This window comes from Platichthys flesus, chromosome 24 (genome assembly GCF_949316205.1).
Source record: "Platichthys flesus chromosome 24, fPlaFle2.1, whole genome shotgun sequence".
Lineage (NCBI taxonomy): Eukaryota > Metazoa > Chordata > Actinopteri > Pleuronectiformes > Pleuronectidae > Platichthys > Platichthys flesus.
This window is the reverse complement of record NC_084968.1, coordinates 6700828-6717693: the sequence shown is the minus strand read 5'-3', so window position 1 is coordinate 6717693 and position 16866 is coordinate 6700828. Positions and strand designations below refer to the sequence as shown.

At 42.7% G+C, this 16866-nt stretch overlaps 1 protein-coding gene across 2 annotated transcripts in view; it reads right to left on the bottom strand.

Annotated features, from left to right (window-relative positions):
• pcxb (pyruvate carboxylase b) overlaps nt 1-14384 on the bottom strand; it is a 256790-nt gene extending 242406 nt beyond the window's left edge. The window contains exons 1-3 of one of the 2 annotated variants that reach the window (XM_062384277.1): nt 13898-14384; nt 3336-3478; nt 684-777 (exon numbers count right to left, since the gene is read on the bottom strand). In XM_062384277.1, the coding sequence (XP_062240261.1) occupies nt 684-777; nt 3336-3478; nt 13898-13899 (239 nt within the window). In that variant the 5' untranslated portion in view covers nt 13900-14384. Of the gene's footprint in view, nt 1-683; nt 778-3335; nt 3479-13551; nt 13571-13897 lie in introns of those variants that run through there. The other variant, XM_062384278.1, reaches the window with a different exon arrangement.
• Nucleotides 14385-16866: the final 2482 nt, after the last annotated feature.

Sequence of the window (16866 nt, the reverse complement as noted above, 5' to 3'; positions counted from 1 at the left end):
TAAATAATGCAGAAAAAAATATATTTATTTTCTTAATTTAAGCTTTACATACTTGGTTTGATTTGTGTTTTTATTTGAAGTTACAAAAATGTTGTGGGGTCAACTGTTAAAACCAAAATACCCTGTCAGTCAGACTCTGCTTTAAGTGAAGGATGAGAGAGAATGACAAAGGGATGAAGGTGATATAAAGAAGGGCAAAGAAGCAACGAGGGAAGAAGCAGAAGCAGGTGGAATTAAAAAGGAAGGAAGGAGGAGACAGAACCAGGGGGAATTAAAAAGAAGGAGGCAGAACAAGAAGGAGTTAGAAGCCGATAACAAGAAGGAATAGTCAGTGAAACACCATTTACAAGATGGAGACATTATCAAGTCAGAGGAAAGGCTCACAGTGGAGCAGATTAGGGTGTTTGCGAATGTAAACTAAGCAGTGCGATTACCTGGATGTTTGTATTGTCAATACAATTATACTTATGTCCGGACTTAATACCAGCTGCAAAACAAAGACCCGTCCCGGCACAGGAGAGCAGGACACAGCTCCCTTCTGCTTCCTTTAATTGCTTTTGCCTTTAATCAAATGTTAGCAGTTTGTGGTCGATGCCCAGCGGTGGCTGCCCGGCAGTTTAGCAACACATCTTTACTTAACCCACCCCAGACCTATTGAGCTCTAATGTAGCAGAGATTATTACCTGTGCATCTGTCCGGTGTCCTGCTCAGAGTAAACGGCCACGGTTCGAATCCCCAGTTCGGTGCAGGCTCGGAACACCCGGATGGCTATCTCACCTGGAAGACAAGAAGAAGAGGGAGGAGATAGGAGTGAGGAATGGAGGACCTGGTTTGTTTTTTAACAACCCTTGGTGTTTGTGTGCGAATGAGTGAATGGGTCTGTGTGTGTGTATGTGTGAGTTTAAATGTGTGTGTCTGAGAGTGTGAGCTTGTGCCATCGAGTACGAGTGTGTGCATCCGAGTATGTACGTGCGTCTGAGTATGTACGTGCATGTGCGCAAGTGTGTGTGTGTGTATTAGAGTTTGTGCGCCTGTGGTCGTTTTACTATGCCCACAAATTTTCATTCTTTGCATTTCTTCGCAGATGATGCTCCTCACCACTTATTATTCCCTTCATTATCTAAATGTTTAATAATTTGTGATCCGTGTGTGTGTGCGTGTGCGTGTGCGTGTGCGTGAGAGAGAGCGGGAGAAGAAGGTGTGTTTGTGTAGTTCTCAGTCTTTCATCTTTCCATAAACACAGACTTTAGTGGAGTTTTTCAACATCCTGTGGCATTAGCACTAATTTGCAACCGTCGCCTCCACTGAGAGAGTAAAATATTAAGTTCAGCTTTCCACGTTGTCATGCATGAGCTGTGAAAAAGACGGATCCATTTGGTGCAAGAATACCAACAGACACTGCACCAGGTCTGCAGTGTTTTTCTAGAGTTTAAGAGCACAGAGTGTGACATCTCAGTTTTAGACAAGCAAAACACTGGCTGCGTTTTATCTTGCTGTCACTAGGGCCAGATACTTGTTTTTCAAGCAGCACAGTCTGAGGGGAAGAAACAACTCTAGTTACTGAAAACTAGTAAGATGTGTTGTTCTTGCTTGAAGGGGAGGACAGTGCTCCAACATTTGAAGAAAGTGAATTATGGAGGAAGAAGAGCAGGAACACAAAAAGGATGAAAGGGGAAGATGATAGGGTGCGAAAAGTCAGGCGGTTGAAATGTTTTTGTAAAGGGGAGAAATCTAGAGAGTGTAAACGTCAGGGGAAACACAAAGTCTGAGAAGGAACAATACAAAAGGAGGAAGGGGGATGCTGAACAGAGGCGATATGGGGAGGTTTTGAAGAATGGCAGTAAAGTAAGTTTAACAAAGTGATAAATGAGTGCAGAGGACACAAGAATAGGAGTGGAGGAGGAGAAAGCAAAGAGGAGCAAAGAAACAGGAGGTAAAAAGAAGACAGCTAGTGGCCTGGAGGAAAATCACATCTGACAACTGGAAAGGGAGAGAGAAGACGAGATGAAGAGAGGAAGTGTGAGAGGAAGAATAGAGCAGGAAGGGAAATGAAGGAGAGGGAGAATTAAAGAGATTATTAGTTAAAAGGAAAGAAGCAATCAGAGAGAGGACATGTGCTTGGTAAGTGCAATCTGCACTGATACAATGATCCAGTCTCTTATCACATACATATATGAATGAATACGCCCACACAAGCTGGACACAGTCTGCTGCACTCCAGTGTGTTGATATCGTACCACACCGACGTGAAGGAGGGAGATGACGAAAAGCCCTGCTGTGTGTGTGTGTGTGTGTGTGTGTGTGTGTGTGTGTGTGTGTGTGTGTCTCTGCGGCACACCCCACAATATCTTGCAATCAAACGAATGGATTGAAGAATCTATAAGTGAGTAGACATGAACACATGCATGCATTTTCAGAGTGTATGCATATTGTTCAGCAGGAGGGAAACATAATTGGAATAACACTGGAAACCCACGACGCATCAATCAATCTGAAATAATGTAACGCAGAACTCAAATCGAGTTTTTCAAATAGGAATGAATGTAAATTGAAAACTCTGATATGCAATTAGAGCATTTATTTGTCAGTCAAACCCTGAACGTCACCTGACAGAGTCCCTCTAATTGCATGCTGATTGCCTCTCTGGACAGTATGAGCATTAACAAGAGGGGGTTGGGTGGTTGTTTGTGTTACCAGAGCATATCAGTGATGTTTACGCTTTGTACAACAACCACACTGGTGACTGGTATGTGTTTAGAAAACTCTGGGCTTTAATTATGATTCTATTCCATTCCACTTATGGTTATTTCTATAGCAGCCTAGAAAGGAACGAGTTAACACTTTGTGGACAAATATATGTTACACTACATAAAACAGGTTTCATTTAGGTTCCAGGAGCATGTGGAGCCGTCCGTGCAGATTTTAATTTAGCTTTCGTAACTCGATTATATTCACACAAATACCTCTGTGATATTAGTCGTGCACAAAATTCCACAACAGTTTAATATATACTGCTGTTACCTCGAGGCCTGTGGGAGCAGTTCCCCCTTCGTTTTCATTATGTAAAGAAATTCACTGATTTGGGGTTTAAGCAAACACCACCAGCTAATACAGCCACCAATATACAATGTGTGCTTAATATTACTATGTGCCCATTAAAAAGTAAGACTCTGGTCTTTTGCCTCGGGAAGATTGTAAATGTCGTAACTACATTCTTACATTATACATGGAACGGCATTAAACTGAATATAATTTTATAGGACGACCTGAATTGTCCTCTTCAGTGGTGAATTACTTGTCTTAGGACGTAGATAAGAGGTGGGGTGGGGTCTTACCTCTGTTGGCCACCATGACCTTCTTGATTGGTCGATACTCGATTTTCTGCGGGGCCGAGTGGGAAAAGCGGGAGAGGTGACACACGCGCCTCACGGCCAACAGGCTGAGGCCGCCTTGGACCGCAGTGTATCTTAACAACATCCTGCGTGAAAGAGGAAAAAAAAAAGCTTAGCAAACACAGTGTGGTTGGAAACTTGATGCAACAGAGACGAGCTCGAGATGGAAACATTTCAGAGGCTCGCACAAAACACAAACGAAAAGGTCAACAGATGCTGTTTATGAGATGATACCCCAGAGATTCTCTATCCTAACAAATTGTCTGGTCACTTGGCGTCATAATAATAAGAAAGTAAGAAAGAATCATTCTCGAATTGGGAAATTCTTGTCGGAGCAACAACTGTGAATGTCGGCATCATCACTTCTAAACCAATTCAAACGATTTTACAATCAGCTTTGAATAGAAGCTTTTAATGGTACCTTGTCAAATATTGTTTTTTTCACCTGCAAACTTCATTCATCTCTCCTGAAGACTGCTTTATAGCCAATAAAGATTTTATGAATAACAAGCCCATTGGAATCATTTATATGCATCTGTCACACTTGATCCTTTTTGTTTCCTCAGCGTTAACATGAAAATATAGGAAAAGAGGTGTCAAGGTGTTATCTAAAAGCTCTAATCACATAAATACAACATGTTGTTTACAGCCTCCATGTTTTATACACATTCCCACTTCAAAGCACACAAACAAACCAAAGTCAGAATGACTTCTCAAGAAATGCGACCCTCTGAGCAGCAATGTAAATTATGATCCACAGAATAACTATTTACATCAGCTCTTATACATAAAACTCTGCCGCTCATACTTTCTTACAATCTCTAGTCACAAACATTTGATGAATTCAGTTGGTGAAAGGTGAGGATAAAAGATGCTTGAAGGAAAATGATAACGATGACAATGCTTTAAAGTGATTAAACAAGAAGTGTGAGCCGTGTTTAGAAAGATTAGATCTACTGAAGCGTCAGCCCGTATTAGAGTTATTGCCGAGGGTTGTGGTTGCCGTTCAAGCGCATTGTATTTTCTCGGAGAATGTTTTTAATTGGTCTTTCCATGATATTTAGAAGGAATCCCGAACGATTCCAGCACAGTGGAAGAGAACGTTTTATTGCGTATGAATGATTTACTGCCCGTGGGCCCTGGCGTCTGTCATTTTGTTTGTGGATTGACGGTTTCCATCTGGTCTTTGTTGACTATCTTATGGGACGGGTGGGAGCATTAGAGACAGAACAAACATCGCCATCTGGAGGTCACTGATCTAATGGATAATGCTGAAAATAAGATGGCAGCAAAAACCCATAAACAAACAAAAGCTTATCACTGGATTATATAAAGCATCAGATATCAAAATAAACAGAATTAAATGGTCTTAAATAGTAAAACAAGACCACAGAAATAGAAATGTGTATTCAAATCATATTTTTATAACTTGAATAATTGGTCACAGATCGTGATGGTGGATTGTGATGGTTGACATTTACAACATGCCAAATTAACATTCTACAGGCAATAACTCGCCCATTTCAATTATCATTGCTGCTCTCCTCATCTCTTTCAGATATTTTCAAATATTTTTTAAACATTGACACATTGTTAAAATCAGTTTCTTCTAATCAATGTTGTAAATATTTTAACTTGTTGATTTTCTCAGTTAGACGCTGCAGCTACTGCACTACGGTCTGTCCTGAGAGAGGGATCCTCACATGTGGCTCTGTCTGTGGTTTCTATGATATTCTTTCCCTGTTTATATTTCTTTTTTTGTCCTTTCTCTTGTTGACGGTTAAAGACAAGAGATGTCGCATCTGAGAGACAAATTGTGATCTGAGAATATGGGCTACACATTATAGTTGATGTTTGATAGACAAATATAAAAAGGTAACACCACTTGAGTATTGGTATTAAATATTTGTTACATTTACAAAACCTATGGTTATCCCTCTGCTGCTCTACTTACCTATGTGCATATATGTTGATGAGGCACTCTTTCTCTAGTATAAAGAGTGTTTTTAACAATGTGAATAAAACTATCGATGTGAAGCGGTGGCAGGAAAAAGATGATTCTGAAAAGTCAGAGTCTAAACCTGTTCCAGGAAGGCAGCGCTTCGTGGATTAGCCAATCAGCTGCTGAGGACCTGTGCTCAATCAGCTGCAGGTGTGTGTGAGCACATGCACCACCTTCAGGTGTGTGAGGAGCAGTTTCCACATGACAACAAGAAAATGGAGGCTCTAGCAGTTTGCACTAGTTTTCTATCTGTTCTTACCTCCCCCCCCAAAAAAAAAAAACTGAAAATACACAATTCAAACTTTCCCAGCTCGTCCCACAAGAAATTTGCTGACATTCTTCTCCCATGTCCAAATCAGTTGTGTCCACAGGGACGGCAACTAGAGTAACACTGGCAGTTGTGTTCTTTCACTACCCTCAAACAAAAGGGCTATCAGATTAATCCCATTGAACACACACACACAAACCATGAAGCCCAACTAGCAGTAGCACTATGACTTGACAACTGCACTGACAAGCAGCACACCCCTGCACTCACGCGGCTGAAAACAGAAAGGCCTCACTACCGCACAACCCCAAAGTGAGTGCCACGTTACACAGAGCGACACAGACTTCATGACGGTGCAGCACAATCTGCAGCTACCTGCTCCAGTCGATGGCGAGTGGCTCATTCACTGTGGGGAAAAGTGATGGAGGCTGTTTGCCAGGGAGCTCACTGCTTCTTCTCTCTCCACACGGCCACACTGCACAGACGGTGCTCTGCTGCCACGGGGAGGCCAAACAGCAGCACTGCAGCCAATGGGGACAAATATGACCAAGAGGAGGCACTATAGAGGTATCCCTGAATTTTTTATTTCAAAAGACTTGATTTTACTTTTACCTGACATGCAACAGTAGTGCAGGCAGAATCAAATGGTGTTTCCCTGAGAAAACTACATAAGATAAAGAAACTTAAGGAAATCCCAAAAATAAATAACGAAAGACACACATTGTCCCAGAATCCCATCTATTGTTAAGGTCAAGTTAAAAATGTCCATTTTAAAAGAGCATGGGAAATTTAAATGTCTGGGAAAACTACAATGTTGAAGTAGTCAAATATAAAATAAAAAAAGGGGCTGTAGGGCCAAAGTGTAAACATAGTGGAGAAAGGAGGAAGCTGTTTAGTAGTCTGGTGGTTCTTGTTTTGATGCTCCTGTACCGTTTGCCTGATGGCAGCAATTCAAAAAGTGTATGGAGTGGGTTTGAGGGGACTCAGGGACCCTGGTTCTGAAAGAGGTCCTGGACCGAGGGCAGAGAGACTCCATTGACCTTCTCAGCTCCCCTCACTGTCCTCTTGGATTACAGTTTAAACCCTCCACTGCTTTGCACTTCAACAGAGACCAGTGAGTAAGTCTGAACCGCTTCTATGCCAAAGGCTGTTGTGGTGCTATGAGGATCCAACAGTGCTATAGAATCAAGAGACCTTCAGAAAAGTAATGTGTTGAGTGAGTCTGCCACAAACCAAAACACACCGAACGTAACACGATCAAGGCCAAAGAGTCTTAAACCTGCAGTTGTGGAACGTTTGTCTCCCCCTTCTGGCAACGAGAGTAATAACGCAAACACTGCTGTTTGTAGTTGTGATGCATGCCTACAGGTGAACTCCTCTGAATGACCATATCTGGATAATCCCAAACTTTCTTTGATTTTGCACCATGGCTCTGCTGCTTCATCCTGTAGCCGGCTCCGTCTCTGCTTCTATAACTACAGTTTGGCTTCTCCTCAGCTCTGGTAAACCGATCATCGTTGGGTGACGTAAAATGTACAGCTACTACAGACCCCCGATTCAGAACCCAGGTAAAGTGCATAGTCTTCATCAATAACTGAAATACATAAAGCCCATACTAAATTGATCAATCTAGCAATGCCCACTCTATATGTGTCTGCTAGGTATTTACAATACCTCTATTAAAAGGGTGAATATGTGGAAAGAAAGTAGACAGACAGCTGAGAGACTTGATCCCACAGGTAAAATAGCATAAAGCAAATACATCTTGACAGCTGCTTAATACAGTATATGACCATGTGTGACCGATCAGCTGGTGAAGGATCAAATACATGAAGAATTAACCATGAAGGATTGAGTCAAGAACTGATGCATTTAAGACGATGAATGACTTGAGACCGTCCGAGTACCGCTTGTGTGAGCTCAGGCTGCAACTGTACACTCTGTCGACACAAAGGAAACAGCGTCACAGTATGAAACAGATACAGCTTCTCCAGACCTGAACACGACAGGGTGGCGACAGCAGATCAGGTGGAGACAGGAGAAACGGTACAGACAGGCCAAACTGGTCTAAAGGTAATCAGTGCCCTGCTTCCAAATACTGGAGTCAGGGGATTTGGTCTGTGCTTAAAAAATATTACCAGTATCAGCATTTGGGCTAAAACAGAGGTGTAACCGGTAATTTCTCCTCAGTAATAACAGTCAAGTCAGTTAAGAAATATAAAATCATAAGTTTTATTGTGATTCAAAGGAGACAGATGGGGCTTTTACAGTTTTTCTCTTTCCTCTAGAGGTCAAACTGCTTGAGTTGTAAATCATCTCACGCGACACCATGCAATCAATCTTTGAATTACGACGATCGTTCCTAATAGTGGGTTTTCAGGTCACATCACATCACGATGCCCCACATTTGAATAATGCACACCTGGCAGCTAGTTCGGCACGCCCCCAAACAAAGCCAGTGAGAGTGGAGGTCGATATTTCTGACACACGCTCAAAGTCGTTGACCAATCACAAAGTGGGACAGCAGGCCAATGAGCAGAAATATAATATGTCTCCTAAAAAAAAATTGTGTCTTCCAATAGCAAAACAATTTATACTACAAAACATGACAAAACCTAAAGTAACATTATCGTCTCTAAAACAAATAGTTTCTCGATCAGTTACTTAAAATCTAATGTTGGGTATAACAAAAACAAAAGGTCACAAGACCCTGACAGGGCACTGAACTCCAGTCAGCAGCCTGATGTTGGCTAATTTAATCCCAGATGCTCTTTGATGTCTCCAAAACTGGAAATCTACCAGACACTGTGACTCATAGAGGGAGAAACTTGAGGGATGAAAGAGAGCAGTCGTGATGTTGCATCCATATTCTCTGTTATCAGTCAGAATTATCATTGGTATGACTGAAATACCACTCACAAACCCAAAGCATACGGCCATTAAAATATATAAAGTATCCTGGACAGTGATGTTGTAACTCATATGACTGTGTTAACTAACACTGAAAAGCCTATATAAAACACTAGAGGAAATAAGTACTGAAAAGGCCTATTTCTTCTGTAGCTCTGCAGTGTAATCCTTTATATTAATGCTTTGCTCTATTTTCTGACAGAAAGACATTACTCAAGGTCGGACACAAAGTAAGAAATAACAATGCAGTGTTTAAAAAAGGCGCCTGACTGAGCTAAGAGAGAAAGAATATGTGATCTGTGAATTTTCCTGTTGTTCTCCTCTCATCCCTCATCTCCAGCTTCTATCCTCAGGTTATCCTGCTTTGACATCCTCCAATACTTGTATTCCCCTCTTCCTCCCCTTACGTCCGTCTCCCTGCACTGACGGATGGGGCCAACAATAAAATGCACCACAGCAAGCACTTCCCTGGTTGTGTGACTCACAATGCCTAAACGCAATGAAGCAAACTCCAGGATAAGTCGTGGTATGATAGGAATGTCAAACAGTGGACACATTGAAGAGGCAGACGTGTCATTTTGGGATCATTTCTGTTCTTGGCAGAGCACTGTCATGTTGCCGGTTTGTCATCTATTCTGGCTCCGGTGAAAACAGCAAAGATAAAAACTGTTCTGTGTCAGGATGTGACAGAAAGAGGGAAAAGAAGACATAAGGATATTGTGTGTGGGCCCTCATTTTTAGGAGACAACTTACTCCCAAGGTTACGACACTGGAGGTGTGCATCCTGAGAGAGACTCTGTCAATTTCACATATAACTGGTGAAAATAGAGCTATTTTGACCTTATAGTGATAACAATCTTCTCAGGGTTACCAGGGTCAGGGCTACTTTTCGGTGTGTAAAACGTTTTGAGTGTCACTTCAACCTTTTTATTGTTGTTAAGTCTGAACTCAGGCTGCCTGTGGCAACAGTCTGTCTCTTATTACCTAAAATCAATGAAATGAGGGGAGACTGCCAGTGTTTGCTTTTCATTTATTGGAGCGAGTCCCATTTGGCCAAGTTTCACTTTAACCAGCCTTTTCTAAAAGGTCGCACAGAAATGTGACCTTTGAGTTTTCATGTTTTCTTCTTGTTTGCGGGACAAAACGGTCTCGTCTACAACAAGCTCATTCAATCTGTAATGAAGTTAGGTTTCACAAGACACAGTGATATACCACTCACATATCTAATTCTATCTAAGAGTTGTATGTATTCACTGGGAGAACTACAGCTCCTCCTCCATAAGATTCAATCTGGAGGCTCAAAACCTTCTGCAGTCCACTCATTGACACATGACACATAAACACACAGTTGAGTTGACAGATTAAACTAAAAGGTTGTAGTGTTATCTCGGTAAGTGTAAGTGTAACGCAAAGTTCGTCAATAACCAGAGGTGTCCCCTCCGGCGCACATCTGTCTGATAACACACTCTGCATCACGTCAAACATTCATCAATAACTGCTCCGTGCAGAAATGAAAGGTTCTAGGCGACTGAGAACATCTTGTTTGTTGTCTGGCTCAAAGAGACCAGAGGTGATTTCAGGTTCATTCATTAACTTGTTGAGGATCAAAGTTCTGCTCTGTTTGATACACACAAACTAACGCACACACTGACACACAGTGATAACGTGACACACAAACACACATTACGAGCATCAACTTTGCCCCAATTGCCAGATCAGGGGTAAAATACACACACTTCCCTGTCCGCACACATGAGAGACTCTCTAGTCAGGTAGAAGCCCTGATGCTGATTCTAATGCGCAGAACATGATACCATCTTCTTAAAAAACAGGAGCAATTTTGAAATGGAGGTGAATCCTCACAGATATCCTTCTCTGAACTTCTTCTTGAATCCAAATATTTAATACTCTGATAATTGCCAATTTCGCCCGAATTATTATTCCAAGGAGTTAAAAAAGACTTTGTAACCACTCACGTTACTGGATAATCTGGTCTGAGCCCTGGTGCAGATTACTCCTCCGATTCTTTGGGTTAAAACAGCGTGAACATCCCTGCAGCCGGAGCCCAGTTTACACGTGTTAAGGCCATGGCGCACAATTTCAAAATAAACTAGCAAAGCCTCTGTGACAAAATAATGTTTATGTCAAAACATTGTTTAAAGATAGTTGCAGCACCAAGGCTGCTTGTATTGTGGATGTTGTGAGGGGGATCTCCTACGGGCAATTTACTGTAGTCAAAACAAATGCTGGCTGGACTTACATCTAGTAGAGGTGGCATTGATGTGGGAATATTGAGCATGAAAAGGAAATGCATGGTTTGAATCCTGAAGCAGCAGGGAAACTCTTCAAAAACAAGGAACCCTATTACCCTTTAAAAATAGCCTGGACAGCAACCCATGAGCAGGACATTAATGTTGTATGAGCTTCCTAGACTTTCTAAAGAAATAATCCTGACTTCAGACAATTCAACACTAGTCCTAAATCCAAATGATCCCACACTGATGCTCCTGATCCCTTCAACATAGCAGCATCAGTAAAGGTAAAACTACCGATGTCTATATGTGATGAATTGACAGGATTGAAAGAGCAGCATCTTGGTCTTTCACTGTCACTCGGGCCCTGAACAGCTGTGTCAACAAGACGCTGCAGCCTCCCACCGCTACAGGCCGACCTTGTACGAGACACAATATGTTGGAAAAACACCAGATTTCTACACGATTCTTAATAGATTCTTTACGTGCACGTTGCTTTCAGAGTCCTTCTTTTCACATTTTTAACAGCTCTGAAAAATAGAATAATTGAATGGGTGCCAATAGATTTACTGTTACTGAAGCGCGGAGGAGAACTACGGTGGCCTTCAGGTGACATAAAGATGCTAAAGGTCCTCTCTGGAGCCTGGTGAGCTGCATGAAACAGGACACGCTCCATATGCAGCTTATGAAAGGCTCACTCTAAGCAAACACACACACAATGATTCCTCGTTTCAGTTTATAATAAAGTGATGAAAACTTAAGATGCCCATACACCTGGTACTAACATCTGTTCTCTGAGTGATCAGTGTGAACGCAGCCGAGATGAGGAGGCATTTAGGATCCGATTCGGAGGTGGACTGGGAGACAAGGGGGCCCATTCCTTTCGCTGTGTGAACCCAAATGCATTGTGGGCCATATATGAAGGACCGCCCTCTCTCTGACGTCCTCTGCATTCGCTACACAACTGTTTAAGCAGCAGGTATATCACAGAGTTCAGATGGGCTGTAATGATATATTGCAGCGTGCTTATTTTCATCTTATTGCACTGCTGCATTCACAGCAGCTCAACTAGCTCCTGTCTGTTCAACTTCTTCTCCTGAAACTCCTCAAAGTGTCTTTCGGAGAAACTTGCGACCTTCAGTGATTTCCTTGTGACTTTCCAGGTAAGACATTTTTTTGTGATTTACATAATGGATGCCATGCTAATGAAAAAAAAGAGAGCAGCAAAACCTCTACATCACTGTCACGACACGATAATGAATGTGTCTCTATCGTGAACAATAATATCATCAAGGTGAATGTCCATTGAAATCTCAAGGCCACTGCAGCTGTGTCTCGGAGGCCTGACACAAAAAGTAGAAGAAAGCCTTTTACTGTCTGCATATTTCTGATCACAGCCCTGAAAACAGATAAACTAATAAATTCTGCTTCTAACTTTTAACTAAGTTCTCATGGCTTGTGGAAATAACTGTCCCTTGTATAATCAGTGCACGGCTCCCACTGGACATCCCTCTGCTCTGGGATGGGACACCGCTCTGCTTGGACTGAGTGAAGGTTGCTTTTGAGGATAAACACACCGTACCAGGAAATGTACACATCAAATACACATCGACCAGGTCAAAGGTGAAAGAGCAGAGACAACATTTCTGCAACACAGGGACGCGGTGAGAAAGAAAAGGAATCGGTTCGTGCACACAGCTCATTTGATGTGCAGCTCGCAAGCAAACAAACGCAACCTACAAGTTGGAGCATGTAAACAGACATTCACTGCCCACCAGGGGAAACCTGCTCCCTGGTGCACTGCCTCCTACTGCTGCTTCCAGATCAGCTGAACAAGCCCCAGTGTGAGATCAGGGTTATAACCACAGAGACCAAATTCAAAAGTCTTTACAAGTTTACCCGTGAGAGCAGGCATCTTATCCAACATTAAACCACCATCAATTTTGGTATCTGTAAAATCACAGTGGTTGACCTCTCTGCCATGGAGGGTATGTTTTCACACCTGCCCGTGTGTTTGATGGTCTGTAAGCAAGATAACACGAAAAAAACTGAACGTGTTTCTACGCAACCTGGTGGGTGATGCATTATGGGTAAAATGTTGATGTGAGGCTCAGGGAATTCTTTCACCTTGTTTAACGTTGCCAGAAACGCTATTTCTAAACATTTCGCAGTTTTCCCAGGGGATGACTCGTCGATCTCGGCGGAGGTATTCCACTGCGGGTGCTGCATGCTTTCTTTCGGGGCCAACTAATAATAAAACATCTATACAATGAATCATTAAAAGGTCACAGGGGTGTGAAGCAAATCCCAGCTGACATTGGGAAATGGGGGGGGTACATCCTGGATACGTCGCCACGAACTCCGGAGAAAGTCGTCACGATTGGGTCCAGACTGTCTCCAGAGTTTTCCTCTGACAGGTGGAGATTCTCCACTCAGACGGCTACACACCAACACCGCGTCACCTCTCGTCACCTAAATCTAGTATCTCCAGTTGTATTCTCACGTGGGCTTGTCGGAGGATGTCAGGAGATTAGCCTGGAGTTCATCGCACGTCTGAAAGCAGCTACACAAGTACAAACAATCATCACAAAAATCTACCCAACCACAACCTGCGTGTGTCTTTCGACTCTGGGAGGAAGTCGGTGTGGCCAGGGAGAACCCACAGGAACATGCGAATGGGGAGGACATGCAAACTCCACACTGACAGACCCGGGTGGGAAATCGAACCTCCTTGCTATGACAGCGCACCACACGCTGTCGTGAGAAACCTCGTGCAGCCCTGTCCCATCCCCTCTGACCCCTGGAGTCCTCGAGAGCGCTGCCCTCGACAGGTTCAAGTTTCCATGTTTCCGCCACGAGGAGCCGGTCGTGAAGTGAAGTCAAGAAACTTTGAGACGAGGTTTCATCATGCACGTGTCTCCGTGCAGCAGCAGTTGTGTTACCACGTTGACAGCAACACAAGCGTGGAACACATGCAGCCAAACACACACTTGGGGGGGGGGGGGGGCGAGGGAATGGGTTCACTTCAGGTAAAACAGACACACACACACACAAGTTGCCCACCAGTACTCACATTGTGCCGGTGTCGGTCAGTGATGCGAATCCGCTGTCAAGTAACCGGACGCCGAGTGTCAACAGTCGACTGTCACGCTGTGTTTATATGGGTGCGCGCGTGAGTGCTACTTTTCCTGCTAACCTCACACACACACAACAAACTCACTGACACTGACACACAGTAACAGACACGCTGCAGAGAGGAAGAGGGAGATCCTTGGGTCTACACACACACACACAGGGTGACTTCGGGACGGCCAGGCGCGCGCTCAAAGCGTCGACACACACACACGCGCGCGCTGTCACTCACTCACTCACTCACACGCACACACACTCTCTCTCTCTCTTGCTCATATGTAGCAAACGGGCTACGACTCTGAAGCTAGTTGCTAACGGTGGCTAACGTAGCTAGCAGCTGGCACCGTCCGTCTCCGTCTGGCGGATATAGCAGTCTGCTACTGCGCCTGCCTCCTACTCACTGTTAATCTCTCTCTCTCTCTCTCTCTCTCTGTCTCTCCCCCTCTTCATAAGCCTCCATCCCTCTCTTTCTCGCTCTGATATGACGCAATCGGGCACACCCCCCCACCTCTGCTTTCAACCAATCACAGAAGAGGACACTGCAGCACGCGGGGAGCGGCACCATTTAAAGAGCTCGGGCCAAAACTCCTCCCACTGCACTTTGACGAATGGTGCAGTTATTAGGAAGTAATTTAAGTTATAAATGACAAAATTCATTTTTTACACTTATAGATAATAATAATAATAATAATAATAATAATAATAACTTTACTTCCACTCCACTTTTCAATACAACTAACTAAGTGCTTTACAACAAATAATGTAAGATCCAAAACAATCAGAGTAAAGAAATACTAATAATAATTTACAAGGTGTTTAGTTGGTTAGTCAGGGCTCATTAATGTTAATATGATATAGAATTACCTTGCAAAGCCACCATTGCTTAAAGTGCTATACCTACCACAGAAACCGGCCTTCAACACCTCCTCGGTTAATATCAAGTTTCATGTTTTTAAGGAGGGTTTGGAAATAATACCTGTGAAAGTCATTTGTGAAGGATAGGTTGATCAGTGTAGTCTTTGTTTGACATTTAAAAAAAAGTTTATGCTGCCTTTTATAAATGGTTAAACGTCTTACTGAGGAAATAGAAGAGAAGAACCCTGGGAGGGGAAAGTGCTTGTGTTGGACAGGGAGAAAGAAACAACCCTCTTTGTTTTGGACAGAGCTGGAAAGAACAGGATTTGATTACAGACTCTTGAAATGGTTCTTTGTCGTGCTGCTTTGCAGAGTGGACAATAGTATACTGTGATTTGATCTCAGGATACACATAATACACCCAGACTGTGTGAGGACATCACATTAAGAGAATTTGTTCATTAGCACCTCATTGGAACACTGATCCAAACCTGTCAAAATCTGAAACATATCCTAAAACCTTATTATGAATGTGATGTGAAAGTAATGTAGCTATATATCTTATTGTTGTCTCTATTTGTGGGAACTGGTTCTCCTGTGTACCTTTACATGAAGTGATCTAAGGACAGAAGTTCTGTCGCACACACACAGACACACACACACACACAGGCCCTCAGCAAAGGTACGCAAATACGTGATTGTTTCTCAACCCTTGCTTGTTGCCTTATCGGATCCAGATAAGTCTGAGTCAATGACATTCCTCAGAGGACGCATTCAAACTCACCAGATTATGGCATGGACAAAAAAATAAGTATGTGCCGTTCAAAGATTCTGAATACATATGGTCCTACTGGCAGTAGGATCGGGATTTCCTGATCATTTCATATGACCTAGAATTCGTCTTTGCTTCGTGCAGCTCCCACTCGTCCTCAGACAGTCTCTTCAAGAGTGTGTGTGGTTGTTATTATTACCACACTCTGCTCGTTTATAACACACTTCCTTCAGATGCATGAGCCAGTTCTCCCAGACCTGCCAAGTGGGACAAACACGGCGTGCCAAAGTGTTACATCATGTAGCTAGGCCCCGTTCGTTCTGGCTAAAAGAATTTTTATGGGGGCCCCCCCACTCTCTGCATAACAGACTCTCAATCCTAATTCCATTGTCAATCTTGAAAAGGGCGCACAAATGTCAGAGGCCGTGCTGGTCACGATGCAATGTTTATCATCCAAGTGACCTTTAAGCCCTCAGGATCTGGTAACACAGTGTGCACCTATTAACTCAAAGATATTCTGTGATTAAAGATGAAGATTATTGTGATTATGATTCAAGAAACACACAGTGAATAATGATCAGTAGCTGACCTGATATGTAAATAACGAAGTCAGCTGAGAGGCAAGTCCAGGTTTCCCTTTTTATCCATTCAAATGATCACTGATTTATAAGTATTCTGTGTTGACCTGGTGGAAAATTATTTCTAACCCTCTTATAATATCTTTCTAAGACACTTTTGTTGTGTAGTTCTTCACATAAACTCCTAGAATTATTAATAATTATTACCAAATTCATGTATGAGGGGTCCCCAGAATATTTTCTGACTTGACGGGGTCCTTGGCAGAAAGAAGAAAGAGAGACTCTGCTTTAAAAAGACCAGAGACTTTCAAAAAACATATAATCAACATGTAACATGTACATGTAGCAACATGTATTGATGATATTATTCTATTTTACTCCGTATATTTTATTACACTTCAATATAGCAGTTTACACAATGCATGTAATGAATTTATTGTACACTGAGAAAAATTGCCATCCCTCCTCAGTATGACATATAACATTTTTGTTAAGGCTTTAAACAATATGTGACAACAGTGACATTTATAATAACAAAGCTGTTATTATTTGCTGTCATCACTCCTACAGGCCTATAGGGAGAAACTGAAGAGAGGGAATGAGGCTGGGTGGTGGTGGGGGCATGTGAGCCGAGTCGCTTTGCAAAGAGTCCCTCACCCTGAATAGGTGAATGGCTGCTGCTCAGTAACTTCTCTGTTTATTCTT